General features: G+C 40.9%; 1 protein-coding gene and 1 long non-coding RNA gene across 3 annotated transcripts in view; one reads left to right on the forward strand and one right to left on the reverse strand.

The window, feature by feature from the left end:
- The window catches only part of LOC128897440 (uncharacterized), a 93,746-nt gene that overhangs the window by 34,792 nt on the left and 41,726 nt on the right, over positions 1-17,228 (reverse strand). The window lies entirely within an intron of this gene.
- The window catches only part of CAP2 (cyclase associated actin cytoskeleton regulatory protein 2), a 307,559-nt gene that overhangs the window by 27,614 nt on the left and 262,717 nt on the right, over positions 1-17,228 (forward strand). For both annotated transcript variants that reach the window (XR_008462385.1, XM_009898088.2), the window contains exon 4: positions 6,021-6,098. Coding sequence is in view for 1 of the 2 variants with exons in the window: in XM_009898088.2 (XP_009896390.1) it covers positions 6,021-6,098 (78 nt within the window). In the remaining variant the exon portion in view is untranslated. The remainder of the gene's footprint in view (positions 1-6,020; positions 6,099-17,228) is intronic.

Raw genomic sequence — 17,228 nt, forward strand, 5'->3', positions numbered from 1 at the left:
CCATGGAGACTGAAAAACACTAAAAGAAAAAAAAACCAACCAACACCACACTAACAGAGGACAGCTGATTTGTGGTAGTGAAATATATCTGCTTGAAAACAGAAGAGCAAATATTTGGGGTGGTGTCTGACTGTCAAAATCCATGGCAAATCTCCCACTGACTTCAATTTTTAATAGAATTTCTACCCTGTTTTCTGCATGCATCAGTAAGAGAAAGTTGATAATTTTTTCATTTCTTTCCTTGTCCAGTATAAAAAGAGCTCTGTTTGGAGAACTGCCCCTGACCCTTCAGCATTTGGCCCAGATAAAAAAAAAATCTCTATCAGCCAATTAGCTGTATAAAATAAACACTGATTTCTTAGCTGATCTGGATAGTTTCTATGGTAGCCTCATCCTTAATCTAGACTTTTTTTTTTCCCCATTTCTTACATTTTCCTGCAAAAAAACCCCCAGCCACTTAAAGCACTTCACTTTGAATAGGGTCTTGAAAGCAGAATGTAAAAGACAAACTTTCTCTTACTCCTACAGTACTGCCCCTTTTAGAGAGAGACTGGAGTCTTTACTCAGGGTAGTGAAGCTCCATCTGTAGTTATGTGCTGTCAGTCACTGTGTCTTTTGTTAGACCCAAAATCTACAGAAACAACAATTAGAAATCAGGACCATTAAATCCCAATTCCTTTCATAGTATCATATGATCAGTCAGGGTTGGAAGGGACCACAAGGATCATCTAGTTCCAACCCCCCTGCCATGGGCAGGGACACCCCACACTAGATGAGGCTGGCCAGAGCCCCATCCAGCCTGGTCTTAAACACCTCCAGGGACGGGGCCTCAACCACCTCCCTGGACAATCCATTCCAGGGCTTCACCACTCTCATGGTGAAGAACTTCCTCCTCACCTCCAGCCTGAATCTCCCCACCTCCAGCTTCATTCCATTCCTCCTAGTCCTATCACTACCTGATATCCTGCAAAGTCCCTCCCCAGCCTTCTTGTAGTCCCCCTTCAGATACTGGAAGGCCACAATGAGGTCACCTCAGAGCCTTCTCTTCTTCAGACTGAACAGCCCCAACTCTTTCAGTCTGCCCTCATAGGAGAGGTGCTCCAGCCCTCTGCTCATCCTCATCCTTCATGTCCTCTTTACCATTTTGTTTCAGAATAAAAGTCATTAAGTATATTTTAGAAATCCCAAATGTATAGAGATCTGTATTTTGCTGTGCTTACTGTTAATGTTAGCATATCTCTATATGAAGATAATTTCCAACAACAGAAGTTCAGTGGATTCTGATTATTTACATTATGCTATGACTCTGAGGAAATATATTATTAAATATAATAATATTCAACAAATTTAATATAATCAGGTCAAGAGGGTCATCTGCTTGACTAAATTTCATTAGGAAATACTTTGTTTCTCTTCTATTTAGTTCTATTATTTTCTTTTCAATGACGGAATTTACTTGTAACTTGAGATCTGAGTGCATCTGCCTGTTCTTGTAGTTTGCCAAACTTGGTGCATAAATGATAGTTACAGTATTTACATTTATTTATTAGTGCTCAGATAGCAGAGTGATTGGCATCTTAGACTGAATAAAACATTTAAAATCACAGAATCACAGCATCATAGAATGTTAAGAGCTGTAAGGGACCTCAAAAGACCATCTAGTCCACCCCCCTGCCAGAATAGAATCACCTAGAGCAGATCATGCAAGAACGAATCCAGGTGGATTTTGAAGATCTCCAGAGAGGGAGGCTTCACAGAGAGGGAGGCTCCACACCCCCCATGGGAAGTCTGTTCCAGTGTTCCATCACCCTCATGGTGAAAAATGTTTTCCTCCTGTTTCCATGGAACTTCCTATGCCTCAACTTCCACCTATTGCCCCTTGTCCTGTCATTGGGCGTCACCAAGCAGAGCCTGACTCCATCCTCTTGGCACTCACCCTTTACATATTTATAAACATGAATAAGGTCACCCCTCAGTCTCCTCTTCTCCAAGCTAAAGAGACAGCTCCCTCAGTCTTTCCTCATACGGAAGATGAGAATGAGGAAGATCCTAAAATCCAATCTGCCAAAGCAAACTGGTAATTTAAGCTTCAGGGTCAGTGCATCGATGGCTACTCGGTCTGAAACAATGCAAATGTGGGTGGGACCCATGCTCACACTACTTCAAACAGGTCAGAAGCATTGTCACCATTAGAAGACATCTCTCACAGAGCCTCTGGCTATTTTTCAAGCAGTAGCTTCTGAGAAATATCAAAAGCTGACATTTTATTGTGACAGAAGGTTAAACCAGTTGCTATTTAAAAGATGATCTCTACATACCTATGATTCCTCCATTAATTTCTGCAGGCTTAACTGTAAAGGAGCCTTTCCATGCTGTTACTGCTGTGGCGACAGAGAGATCACACACTGTAGTCAGCCACAAGTTTCGGTAGGCATGAAAATGTGGCAGACACTGCAAACATGTCAGAGTTGGGCTCTTCCAACCATATCCATAACCTAAGTAAAATATGAAACACACCTGAGGTAAAGGATTAAGACACTTTGTTCCACACTTTACTGATGGGGAAACTTACAGAGTAACTGGAATGACATGGTCCTGGCATTCAGGTCCACAGTCACAGCTGTCTCCTCCAACAACAAACCCACAAAAGCAAAGTAGGAACATCCTTGAGAAACTTACTTCCTTCAAAATACTGACCTCAGCTGGGGAATCTGATTGCTGTGTCCATGCATATTGCCAAAAGGATTACCCAAACTTTTTAGATGTTGATTATCTTTGCTCCAAAATGTGCTCATTTCTGTCTGCAGATAGATGTGTGCAAGTTTGGGTTCTAGTCTACTCTGATAAATCTACTTATGATTCCCATGCATTTTTGACACTCAGGCTTCATTACTGTCATGCATTATAACTGAAAGAGTTTCAGCTGATTTGTTCTGTGGCAATCTTTTGGCTGAGACACACAAGTTATTGAGAAAAATCCCTCTCCCTCGGCCCACTTTCACTCATTAGTCTTCATTGGATACAGGAGTCTAATGAAATAGTCATCTCCCTGTAAAAAATAGTGCTGTCTGCTTAGTTACACAGGCTGCTTGCTAAAGAGAAGGAGGCAAGCAATGAAGTGTCACATTTCAAAGACTACAAGAAAGAATTGGAATGGTGACAGACTGAAAACTAATGCATTCTTAATGAGAAGAAGCTCTTCTATTGCTTTGATGGGATGCATAGGAAGAGGTATTGCATGCTCGGAGACAGTAAAACTCAGAAAGACATTTTTAATGCTGTTGGAGAAAGAAAGAGGTAGCTGTGTCAGAAGTCTTGTAAAATTCTGCTTGTGAAATGCAAAACCTGTGTTAGCATGATCCTTTGGATAAGATTTAAATTCAAAGGTGGGGATGTGAGCATTCTGGTCCCTACACAACTGAAAGGTTTGGGGGATAGAAAAATTTTGGGCATACAGCACAAGCCTTGCAATCAATATCTAGTCCACTGACCAAGGAATGTTTCTGAGATGCTACAGTAAATTTAGGATCATAAGAAAATGCAAAAGGCCACATGTTTACTGAACTTTTGATCTTTTCCTAAGAAACTGAAAAGTCTAAACAATCCCCCAAAGTAACTATTTTGAGCACAGATAATCTGGTTGTGATTTCTCCCATTTTGAATTTTCGTGTTTTTAATCACTTACTTCAAACTTGTTCTAAAGTGCACAGCACTGAAGTCAAACTAACAGCCATGAAATCACTTGACATATTCCTTCCCCCCTATTGTTGGGCATATTTGCCCAATTCATTGTGCATACTTCTGTTACCTTGTAATATATCTAAATCATATGTATTTAAAATCTTTTCTACTTCTTCCATCTCTCAGTGTCTTCAGTACTCTAGTACAAAGATAATATGGATCAAACAATTCTGTCACACTAAGCTACATATATTTGACTTCCTTTTCAACTGATGTGATTCCTGTTGATTTATCATCACTCTCCTTAGCTCTGCTTTCAATGTCTTCATGTACATCAACTTCCTTGTAATTGGGGGAAAGCATTTATTCAACAACAGGTCAGCTATGCATCAAGAATAACAAGGGCATGCCCAACTTACCCTTCAGGTCATTGCCATGACCTCACTTCATTTTTTTAATTCATTGTTCCAGTGGCTACAAAAATATGGCTTTGTTTTATTTTTCTGTGGTAGGTAGAGTTCAGCAAGGCCTTTATCCATCATTCCTTTGCCTCTGTGTTTTATAATGCCTGAAATACAAAGTTCTTGATAATCACAGCCTCTTCTCACTCTGGCAGTTTCGCACCTGTTCTTAGTATCTTTCTTTAGTTATTTATTTTTTCAGGCATTCTAGGCCCTTCCTACAGTTTTTCCCTCCTGCCCAGCATGCATAGATTTTTCCATTCTTAATGTAAATGTATTCTTTCCTGCCTTCAAGTCATTAGGGTTCTCAGGCCAGTCATTTTCATTCACTGGTTTTTCTCTTTTTCTAAAGTTTGCCATTCTAAAAGACCAAACCTTAGCTATAGATTTATTTTTGTCCTTCTTACAATTTTAGAAGAACCAAATCCATTCATAATCACTTTAGGTCAGCTGTTCTGCAGGATCCTCCTCACACACACACACACAAGAAAAAAAACCAAACCCCAAAGCTGAAAATAACACACCCTTTGTTGTTCTATGAATTTCTGTACCAAAAAGCCAGTCTTCTGAAAGGTCTAAGAATATCCACACCTGCTGTTATTGATGGTATTTATGTCTATGACTGGAAAATTCAAGTCTCCTATGCTCATACAGTTTCCCTTATTATTTATTTATTTATCTATTTATAGAGATGATTACCCTGTTCCAAATCTGAGCCTGTCAGGCCATAAAACCTCCTTCTCCCCAAGTGCTGTACAAGTTGGGCCTCTTTTACCGTCTTCCTTCCAGTGATTTTCATTTTGACAGGCTGTGTTTTATTCATGCCATCACATTTTAACATGAATAAACACAATTTGGCTGGTTTACATTGCTACAACTTCCAATTTCCTGACTTTCAGGTATTTTAAGTTGCATCCACATAGGCCTGTGTATAAAATTTCCCTGTTTTCTTTTTAGATTGAAGAAACCCTAAGGAAAAACGGCACAAGCTTCCCCACCCTTTCACAAAGTCATTATAAATGTATCTATTCATACTGGGTTAACTTAACAGCATTTGGGTTGGGTTTTATTTAGCAATATACACTAGTTATGAATAGTTCTTTTCTATACCAGTAGTGTTTTCTCCTAAGTCAGGGCTGCTCATCCACTTGCATGAGGTATAGGTGATGCTGAAATAGCAATCTGATTCTAATCAATGTGCAACATTCATAATGTACAGGAAAATGTGTAGTGTTCAACAAACCCTAAAATACCAGAAATATGAACAGTAGGAAGTGTAGAGCTTTACCTCCCATCCACACTGTTAGCATGCAAACTGCCAGATGCAGATTTAAGCCAAATTCTAGACTGCTGTGGGGCAAAATTGCCCAAAAGTCTTCAGCCAGCATCTCTCATAGCCATTTATCTTGAGGTGTGCTCACAGAGGACAGGCAAGGAATGACTTACAGCACAGTCCCTCAGCAAATATGCCAAGCCTTAAACATCACTGTAGCCTAAGTTACGATTCAGCAGAAGTTTGCAGATTGCTGTTGTCAGCACTCAAGTATAAACCTCCACATTAAAATGCCTAGACATCTCTCTGAAGTGTTAATTTAAAATTAAGTGCTCCTATGACTAATCTTACAAATGATAACCAAAAGACTGCATATCAACTCATTTTGTTTTCTCTCTGAAGAAGACAGGGAACTTAACCTTAGATTTCAAAACAATTTATAGCTAAACCAGTACCGTAATAGATTTCTTCCAGTCAGCATTGCTGTGATTCAGAAGAGAAGCAGCAAGAAAGATATGAGCTGTCACACTTGACTTTGAGCTGCCAAGAAGAGGTATTGGAGGTTTCAGGCTAAGGTTTAATTTCTATTCCTCCTTTTGTTACAGGCAGAGATGGTACGTGCTGCTTTCCAAGCGCAAAGATCCTTCCTGGTGTTAGCATCCCAATGTCAAGAGCCTCAAGAGGTAAGAAAAGTGACCTAGAGTTTCAAGAGGCAGTGTATGAAAAAGGCTGTGTTCCCCTATGCTTAACATCAATCCCTGCATTTGCTTCCATTTGTTACTTTTTTTATACAGTGCACTTAAGGGGCTTGCTTTCAGCATTATGAGCATGGTGGTGTAATCACCAGAAAGAGTTAAGAACCTTTTCTGTACCAGTATATAAAAGATCATTAAAAGAAACCAAAGGAGGTTTCCACTTTATGGCTGTAAGTAGGATCATTGTTTCTCTGGAAAGCTGAATATGCCATGGACTAGAATGGCTCTTTGCAAGCCACACAGGCATGCCAAATGACAGAGTTTGAAGTCAGAGGGTAAATTGTGGAGAGAAAAAATCAATACTGGGCCCTAAACTCAGTATTCTACAAGCTGAAGGGTGGGAGAGTCCAATTCTGGAAGGAAAGCATTGAGTTTTGTCAAGAAAATGAAAAACCAGTGTATAACAAGTTGATTTACATACTTATTTTAGTGGCAACTGTTTAAATTCTCTGGAGAAAAAGAGGCTCACAGGAGACCTTCTTGCTCTCTACAACTACCTAACAGGAGGTTGTATCAAGGTGGACATGGATCTCTCTTCCCAAGTACAGGTGATAGGATGAGAGGAAATGGCCTCAAGTTGCACCAGGGGATGTTTAGATTGGATATTAGATGAAACTTCTTCACTGAAAGGGTTCTCAAACACTAGAGTAGGCTCCCCAGGGATGTGGCACAATCCCCATCCCTAGAGGTTTTTAAATGATGCATAGATGTGGTGCTAAGGGAGAGAGTTTAGCACCAGGCTTGTTAGAGTTAGATAATGGTTGAACATTAATGGTCTTTTCCAGATGAAACGATCCTAAGATTGTAAATCCTTCCCTCACAACTAGAAAGCTCAGGGAAGCTGTGGAGTTGTTACAAAATCTCATTTGTAGTTTCTAGAGGGCACAACGTTTGGGTAAATAGCATTCTGTCATTCCTGGGCACAGCAATTGTGTAACCCTCAAACCTTTATTCTTGGAGATGTGAAGAATGATGACTTCACTTGTGATGTCTCTCCACAGCCTTCAGTTCTGTCTTTTTCCCCTACCTACCTGCTTAATAGTTCATTAAACTCATTGTTTTCAAATCAGAACTTTCTGCACCTGATACAAATTACTGAAATTTTGCTGTCACTGTTGTTCTTAGAGACACAAATTGAAAGTTTTTCTAATAAAGAAGTTTTTAAAGACAAGGGTACTCAAGGACAATTTAATTTAAAAAAAAAAAAAAGAAAAGGGAAAAAAACCTCAGAGATATTCCAGGCAAGACTTTAGATTTATAGAGTTCCAAGCAAGGAGGTATCAATTGTTTTTCCAGCTGCCCTGATCTTAGAGAGTAAAAGTGGGTTGTGATTCACAGTGAACAGGCAGAATTCCCTCTGGTTCAGGCCTCAAGCAGTCATTTATATTGGCTGTGAACATGATTGCACCCAGTGGCCCACAAAACTCCTCGTGCTCATAGGTGAAATATTCCCCAGTGAACACTTTCCAATGGCCCATAACGTAATGCAATGTTCTGAAGGCTTGTTCGTGTGCCAGCTCTGGCAAAAGCTGTGGCTTGCTTTGGAGCCTCCTGTTCTGATGCACATCACTGTGGTTTCCTCTGCTTTTCCAGTGGAAACGACAATGGCTTCTCCCCACTTTTTCCCTTAAAACTTTCTGACCTCATGTCATAGCTTTGAGATTTTTTTTCAACTGTAAAGTTTAGAAACTTTCATTTTAAAATTGACAACAGAGCAGCAAAAAAACCAAGCCAACATGCAGGAAGATTCTCCAGCAATCCAGAATGACACATACAGAAGAATGGAGAAAAGCATCAAATACTAAAATCCTTGCTATAAAGCTCACCAGAGCTGACCATATGTATCCAAGTATCTCAGGTGTGCATTATTAGGCTTATGTAGATTTCTGCAACTTCTTCAAGGCAAGAAGGTATCATTTTATCCTTTTCCATTTATCCTTTAACTATCTTTTATCACCAAGGAAATGCCACATGATATGTGTGTACACATCATTCCAAAGTTAAAATACCAGCAATAGTGAAGATTAAAGCTCCTTTCTCTACAGGAAAAAAACCCAACAAGAGCAAAACAGTCCAGTTACTTACATTTCTCTAACATAGAGACTGTTAGGTACAATTTTTATAGGCATCCAAACACATGTTGTTGCTTACTCTTTTTCTCTTTTTTGCATATCTTTTTTGCACTGATACATTCAACTGTGCTACAGACAGACATGAAAATAATCAAAAGCTGCCTATTCTGTGCAGCTTGAACAGTGTTTGCCACTGCAGAGAGTGGCAGTTCCAGGAATTAGGCTTTTTATATCTCCATCTTAATGAGGAAAAAAATCCTCTTGTAAAGCCACAATGGTTAAAAACTTTTAAAAAGCTGGTTATCACCAGCTAACCTAGAAGGAAAGAAGTGGTTCTTCCCTGCACCCCCCAGGACCTTACTGATGTGATGTCATCTGGGCTCTGGTTGTATTTATAGCCTAGAGCGGCAGAGTCAGTGTGGAATCCAAACAGGAAAGCTAATCATTAGCGTATCAGAATGCACAGAGTAGAGAAAAGCAAATGAAGATGACAGCATATCTATAAATGCAAGAGAAAAGAGAGTAATTCTGTCATTCAGCTGTCTAGACTGTTTGCTTTATAATGTAAAGCTGTGAATGAGCCAGTGCGTTGCGATTATGGCATAGGAGCTTTGTAGACATTCAGAGACAGCGGTGTGGAGACTGAGGGGATTTACTGAGTTCCTGTCATGTTGGGATGTCATATATGGAGCCTTTTAAAAAAAAAAGGTGTGGGGGAGGGGAAAATGCCCTGGAAAAATAAATTAGCTCAGCTCCTGCAGCTTACAAACTAATGAAGAAGGAATTCAAACAAAAAGAAAGCTCCTATCCTGCACTATTTTGTGCTCAGCAAAGAGAGAAATGTAAATCATACAAAAAGTAGTGGGTTTTCCCCTCTATGAAATTATCAAAGCCTTAGGATTCATTTATCTCTTTTAACTCCTGCTGTGAGTCATGAGCAAACATTTGCAAACAGTTCAGCTCGTGGAAGCTGCTTTTGCAGAGGTTGCTTCTTGTTCATAATGTTGACATGTTTTCGTTTGGAATCTGTTGCAATGCGCAGCCTTTATTATCTCTGTGTGAAAATAGTAGGAGCCGAGAAGGTAATTCCAGCTGGCATTCCAATCTAGCATCAACTGCAATAAATTACTTCACAGAGAGCATGTTCTGTTACTTTTTATGGTCATGTTCTATATTTGTATGCACAGTGGAAGAGATCACATGATAAAGCCACCGGTTGATATTCCAGTTTGTGTATGTCCCAGCTAATGGCTGCTGGGTTCAGGCTCATTCAGCAAGATGGAATTCTTCACTTCATCCATTTTGGAGAAATGATTTTCTGATGCCAAACTTCAAACTTGAAAGCAAAAAATCATTATTGTAAACTGTTCACTATATATAGTAAATAGTAAAGAGAAGATGGAGGAGGGAAAATAAATTAGAATATTGCTGTATTCTGAGGGAAGTTGTTTTAAAAAGTATTTTGAGACCACATGTTTATATGTTGCTTGGGCAATTCAGATGATCTATTTTAATATAATCCTTCATAGAACATTATGAAATAGTTTGGTTCTGAATTTTCTATTCCACACATTCTAAGCCAAATACAATTGTGACTGGAACATGATTATTTTGTTGTATGATAGGTTTAAAGGTTCTTAGTATTCCTGAGCAAGTTTCTCTGTTTAAAAGTCCTTTTAATTTATGATCACAGGATCACAGGGTGTCAGGGGTTGGAAGGAACCCAAAGAGATCATCAAGTCCAACCGCCCTGCCAGAGCAGAACCATACAATCTAGCTCAGGTCACAGAGGAACACATCCAGACGGGCCTTGAAGGTCTCCAGAGAAGGAGACTCCACAACCTCTCTGGGGAGCCTGTTCCAGTGGTCTGTGACCCTTACAGTAAAGAAGTTCCCCCTTGTGTTGAGGTGGAAGCTCCTGTGCTGCAGTTTACATCCATTGATCCTTGTCCTATCACAGGGAGCAAGTGAGAAGAGCCTGTCCCCTCCCTCCTGACACCCAGCCCTCAGATATTTATAAACATTTATTAAATCCCCTCTAAGGCTTCTCTTCTCCAAAGCCCCAGGTCCCTCAGCCACTCCTCATAAGGCATGTGTTCCAGTCCCTAATCATCCTCACTGCCCTCTGCTGGACCCTCTCCAGCAGATCTCTGTCCCTCATAAACTGGGGAGCCCAAAACTGAACGCAGTACTCAAGATGAGGTCTCACCCAGGGCAGAATAGAGAGGGAGGAGAACCTCCCTTGATCTGCTGGACACACTCGTCTTATTACATCCCAGGATCCCATTGGCCTTCTTGGCCACAAGGGCACATTGCTGTCCCATGGATAACTTGTTCTCTACCAGGACTCCCAGGTTTCTTTCTACAGGGCTGCTCTCCAGCAGATCACCTCCCAGCCTGTACTGGTGCAGCTTATTATTCCTCCCCAGATGCAGGACTCTACCCTTGTCCTTGCTGAACCTCATTTGGTTCCTCTCTGCCCAGCTCTCCAGTCTGTCCCAGTCTTATTGTATGGCCGCACAGCCTTCAGATGTATCAGCCAAGCCTCCCAATTTGGTGTCCTCAGCAAACTTGCTGAGCAGACACTCTGTTCCCTCATCAATGTCATTGATGAAGATGCTGAACAGCACCGGTCCCAGCACTGATCCCTGGGGGATCCACTAGTTACAGCTCTCCAGCTGGATATCATTGCTCAAAGTCATGGCACTGAATTCTTTGTGAATGGCAACTTAAATACTCTCTTCTCTTTCTGAGTTGTTTCACTTCACTTTCAGAGGACGTGAATAATCCATTGTTCCCATACCAGGAGCTAGTTAATGAGAGATGCTTTTCTGTGAATCATTATAAATACGTGCAGGATGAGCTCAGTCAGGGTAAGAAGTACTGCAAACAGATTCAAATGACAGATGCAGTTCAGACTATAAATGATTATGTAATTCCTCATTAAAAAAAATGCTGAGTTCATATGACTGCCAGAGCACATGGGTTTAATTACTAGCATTGTGCAGGGAAACATTCCAGTTAAATACCTAGCTTAAAGATCCCCATTCTACACACAGGTGGGAGGACAGGGATGGAAGAGAAATGGAGAGGTAAAGGAGTGTTTTCTGTTTTTCTCTGGGAAAAGGGTGAAAAAACCCTGAAACCCAAAAAACTGCATTTGTAGTTAGAGTTGAGCCATGAGAACAAATTGTCAGGTTTTTGGGGGTTTTATAGTCAAGCAAAAAACTCTGTTGTAGGAACAGGATAGTTTTGGCAATCTCATTGAATAGAGGACTCATTCTCAGAATTTTTAGGTAGAAATCAAAGATGGAGATTTACAGTTCCTTACTCTCTGTCAGTGTAGGACTGCTCATTTTTTCCTCTCTTCTATTTTTAAACTACTTCAATAACAGGACTCCTGGGACTTCTGATTCTGCATCCTAGCAGGAGTTATTTTCTAATTACATTGACTTGCTTATGTCATTCCATTTCCCAATACTTTTCCTCATGCTTACTGGGATCACCCTTAGAGTCTTCCAAAAACATGAAGAGCAGGATACTCCTTACCTCATTAATTTATTACTTGTTTGGGCAAAACACTTTGAGCCGAGTTTTGCTGCCATTCTACCCAGTCGACTACTGCAAACCTGCACCTCTGTATCTAGAAATAGCTTAAAGAGGAATTTGGTTCAGTCCTTTTAAGGTCCTCAGGTTGCAGACTTACAGAAGGTGCCAACAGTGACATGGACAGAGCCTGAGAGTCCTGAGCTCCAAAGGGAACCCCTCCCCCATCCTGTTCCCTGAAATCTTGCCAAACTGTTGACATATTTCTGTTATCAGCAGGCCTACAATTGCATGGGACATGTGGCAGTAGTCACAGTGATTGACCAACTGACAGTTTTCAGTCACTAGCATGCTCCCTTACACTGTTTACAGACTCAGGTTTGGAAATTGTTGCAAATTCCTATTCAGTTTCAGTTGACTTTAATCCTTGATTATTGCTTCACTGTAAATATGTTGCCAGCCTCCAGATAGCCCCCTGACACCTGTTATCTCATAAGTTTGTCTCAAAGGTGCTTGACTGAATTTAACCAGCCTCTAGCTAATTATATTTTCTAATCACAGAATCATTTAGGTTGACAAACACCTTTATGGTCATTGAGACCAACCGTTAACCCAGCACTGCAAAGTCTGCCACTAAACCATGTCCCTCAGCAACACATCCACACATCTTTCAAGTCTCTCCAGGATAGTGACTCAACTACCTCCCTGGGCAGCCTGGCTCCCATCAGCATGAGACATGAGGCTCAGACTTTCCAGCAGTTCATGTTCTGTGCAAGAACCAGGCTTCAGGAAGCAAAGGCTCCTTGCACTTGTTCAGTACAATACATCTGTACTTGGGCTAAGAACAGCATCACTCCATAAGAAGGACAGTATCAAAGGTGATGTTCTGTATCTTGTTTAGCTCCTCGTCTCACATACCTTCTAAGTGACTGTGGGGATCCTACAGACAATTACTGGAATTCTGCTGTGTCCTGAAGTCACCAGGTTAGTTTTCAGTCCCCGTAGCAAAGTTCATCTTCAGATTGTGCCGTGTAAGATCCCACTGAGCTATGTTGATAGCACATTTCCTTTCCCATTAAGTATCATATTCTTTATTTCTGATAAACAGTAATCCAAAACAGTATAGTCTTTCCTCTGTCTTACACAACTGATGTCCAGGATTTCTGGACTGAGCATGATCTTCTAAAAAAGGAAAGCTCTGGAGATACAGCTGACTAAAATGTGGGGCTTTTTGGCTCAGGAGTTATTTGGAGTGGGTCCACACAAGGCCACAAAACTTATCTGAGACCTGGAACACCTATCCTACAAGGACAGCTTGAGAAAGTTGGGGTTGTTCAGCCTCGAGAAGAGAAGGCTCTGGGAGACTTTTTTTCAGCCTTTCAGTACTTAAAGAGGGCCTAGAAGAATGATGGGCACAAACTTTTTAGCAGGGCTTGCTGTAACAGGACAAGGAGTGATGGTTTTAAACTAAAAGAGGTAGGGTTCAGACTAGATACAAGGAAGACATTTTTTTTACACTAAGGGTGGTGAAACACTGGCACACATTGCCCAGAGAGGTGGTAGAAGTCCCATCCCTTGCAACATTTAGGGGCAGATTGGCTGGGGCTCTGAGCAAGCTGATCTAGTTGAAGATGTCCCTGCTTACTGTGGGGATGCTGAACTAGATGACCTTTAAAGGTCCCTTCCAATCTAAAGCACATTATGATTCTATGTAATTTTGTTTCCTTATTTTACTTTGGTCTAAATCAGACCAGAAACAACAAATTTCTAATTCTGAAAGATATACAGACTCTAGGTCTGCTTATTGAACCTGGCGGCCTTGCAGTTTGTGTCTGGGAATATCTCAGGTGAACCACATGAATGTCCAAGGCTGGAAGCCTGCCCCATCTAATATGAATATGTTGGGACTTCCCCTGTGTGAAACCTAATTTGCCTTAGCCAAGACTTGTCAAGTCTCCAGTGTTGTGAATAGAAAAACTGTGGCTCAACCAAACACCACTTTCTGACAGAACTTTGCTACCTGGAATGCCCTGAGCCTCACTGACATAGGCTATGAGCACCGTAGTGAGGACTGAAGAGTAGTAAATCAAAAGGTTGAAAACAGTTCATTAGTGTAATTGTTCTTGTTGATTAGATGTGGAATGTTGCCTGTGTGCCTAAAACAGGAGAAGCCTTCCTTGTTGAACAGACTGCCCGTGGAGAGCTGTAGTGGACAGGAAAACAATCTACAGAGCAGTCAAATCCATGTGAAAACCAGCCAGAGCCCTGGCCAAAGGCATTAGGGAGTGACTCGGCACTGCTGTAAACTGATGTGTGCAGTTTTTACCGAGCCTGGGATTTCTCCACTGGTTAGAAGCTGTATGTCTTTCATGTTCTTCTCCATCTGCCCTCCCTCAGAGTTTACATTTCAAAATAGACCCACAAATGACTAAACTAGTAATTTGTCATGTGGAATTATGGTTTGGCCTTCCCTGTTTTCTTCCCCCAGAGCACAGAATTGCTACAACTAATATTGGCTGTTAGATGGAGAATTTATGTGCTATCTAAGAGGAATAAAAGCCAAATACCAATTAAGTCACTTTGGAAGCACACAAATGTGTCTAAGCTTCTGTGCTGATGAAGCTGACCAGACATTTGTGCAGATTTGTCTCTGTGTCACAGTCCTGCAATTGCACAGCAGTGAGTTGAAGTGGCAAAACTCATACTATTGACAAACAAAACTTGTTACACCACTCTACTGAAGATTTACAGTCCAAGAAAACAAAACCAGAATGAATTAATGTCTCTCTGTAGTGAGTTAGGAGACCTTTGAATCCTGAAAGTAACTGAATATTAGAGGGGCATGAATGTAGTAATCATAGAGAAAGATCTCAGTGATGGTTTCTACTGCCAGTCAGTAAATGCTTGGAGATGAAGCATTGGGTTAAGGTGCAGCAGGTCATACTACAATTTTAAGACCAAACGTGGTAGCAAATGTGAAATACTTTCTGCAAGGAGAGATGGAGACAGGCAGTGAAAAAGACACTTGAGGAATCTGGATGCAGCATTGGGAGGCTCAAAGTTACCAGCTAGGCTAAATTCACCCCTGGAAAAAAACCCCAACATTTTCTATCTAGTTAATGAAAGAGGTTATTCCTCAGACTAATCTGAACACTGATTCCATTTAGACTGTTGCTATGCAGTTACAACAATGAAGACAGGCCTTTCTTAAACTACATATATTTAAAAAAAAGCTTAAATTTTAGTCTTCCTTACAGATTGCCTTGTAGAAAACACAAAACAGGAGAAATAACAACTACAAGTATTTTAGTTCTAGAAGCACAGCCACTCATAGCAGAAATGCATCTCACTGGTGCTCACTGAAGCTACCAGTATCTTAGAATCACAGAATCATAGAATTGTTTTGCTTGGAAAAGACCTTTAAGATCATCAAGGTGCAGCTTGAGGCAATTTCCTCTCATCCTATCACCTGTTATTTGGGAGAAGAGATTGATACCCACCTTGCTACAACCTCCTTTCAGGTAGTTGCAGAGAGCAAGAGGGTCTCCTCTGAGCCTCCTTTTCTCTAGGCTAAACAATCCCAGTTCCCTTAGCTGCTCCTCACCAGCCCTGTTCTCTAGACCCTTATTTTTATAGACTGAGGATGTAATTCTGCTCTTCAGCTATAACTGTCAGGATAGTCTGTTGTGTAAGGTGCCTTTCTAGGCTGTCTTTAGAGTAAATGGCAGCACCTCTAGAGTGCATTATTCACATCTATTAATGTCTTCCAATATACAGTCTTCTAACATCTATTAATAGGTGGGAAGAATTCCTCAGGGTCACCTCTTTCTTCACTTACAATAGAAAGAATCAAGTCTCAGTTGAGAGGAGATCTCACCTTTTAAATTGTTAGAACTGAGTGTGGCAGATGCTGTCTGTGACATCTTTCATCCTTTGAAAGGATGAAACAAGGGATGGGACTGTACTAGGCTGTTTGCCGAGATAATAGCTGTGTCTACATTGGAGTTTCAGTTCAAAGTGGGACTATTTACTGTGTTGTGATTCACAATGTAGAGCAGTCTTCCTGTTTACAAAATGGGGATCTTTCTGCTGAAGTTAAATGAAAGGTACACTCCCAGATAGCACCTAAACCACAATTTACTGCTAGTCCAAAATACCACCCCTCCACACACCAAACACGTGTAGTGTGAAAGTTATGTCCTCAGCACCAACTGTTTTGCTCTGCAGAGCCACTCCTGTTAGGCTGCACTAATTTGCCAACATATACAAAGAAAGCTGATTCAAGTCAACTCTGTGTTTCAAACTTGCCTGTGAAAAATACATTGTGAGTACAATAGAGATTTGGAACGGACAGAAGAAAATAACAAACCTGTAGACTGTGGAATAAAGGTTGTGGTCATGCTGTTCTGCTTGCAGCTGAGTAAAATCAAGGAGCTGCTGATTCCAAATGCTCTGTTTTCTTTTACTGCTCCTACACCAAAGTTGTCACCCCCTCAGTTAGCATAACTTAAAAGAGCATTTGTTCCCTCACCATGATTTTATCATAATAGATCACATTGATTTAAAGACTGTAATAGTGAGGCCTGAATTGTGTCTCCACCCATCAACATAAAAATCCTTTGCTAAACAATCTCACTTGCAAAACCATGTAAGATTAGCTTAAAAATACAGAAGATCTTTTAAAACGCTGTTTTTGTTTCCCTGCTGGGTTTTATGCCTTCGTGATTCATGCTGGCACATTTCTGGGCAACAATGGTGTGGTGGGTTGAAATTGCCCCCAAAATAAAATTGCCAGACCAGCTCAGATGGAAAGCAAATGAAGCTGTATTTACAAGCACACTACAATCTAGAAATATGAAATGGAATGAATATGTACAAAATACACAACCTTTACATATATTTACAATTTATAAACAACACAAGAACTCCCCTGGACAAAACCAGGGGGTTACCAACAGCTTCCCCCACTTCCCCCACCCCGGACAAGGGAAAAAGAAAGAAGAAAAAAGCAGAGAGTAGCTTGTTAGTACTTAGCCACAAGAAGAATGCAGCCAAGGTCAGCAACAGCCAAGCAGAAGTACCAGCTGGTATCTGCTAGAGCAAAGAAGCCGAAAAGACAAAGAGTTAATTTATACAACTAACTTTATGTTAGTTATCAGACCAAAGGAATTATTTAGACCTTATAATTACTTTGGTCACAACAAGCCCATGCATCGCTACAGGCTAGGGTCAGAGTGGCTGGAGAGCAGCCAGAAGGAAAGGTACCTGGGAGTACTGGTTGACAGATGGCTGAACATGAGCCAACAGTGTGCCCAGGTGGCCAAGAAGGCCAATGGCATCCTGGCCTGTATCAAGAATAGTGTGGCCAGCAGGAGCAGGGAAGTCATTCTGCCCCTGTACTCAACACTGGTTAGACCACACCTTGAGTCCTGTGTCCAGT

The sequence above is a fragment of the Dryobates pubescens genome, chromosome 9 (assembly GCF_014839835.1).
Source record: "Dryobates pubescens isolate bDryPub1 chromosome 9, bDryPub1.pri, whole genome shotgun sequence".
NCBI lineage: Eukaryota > Metazoa > Chordata > Aves > Piciformes > Picidae > Dryobates > Dryobates pubescens.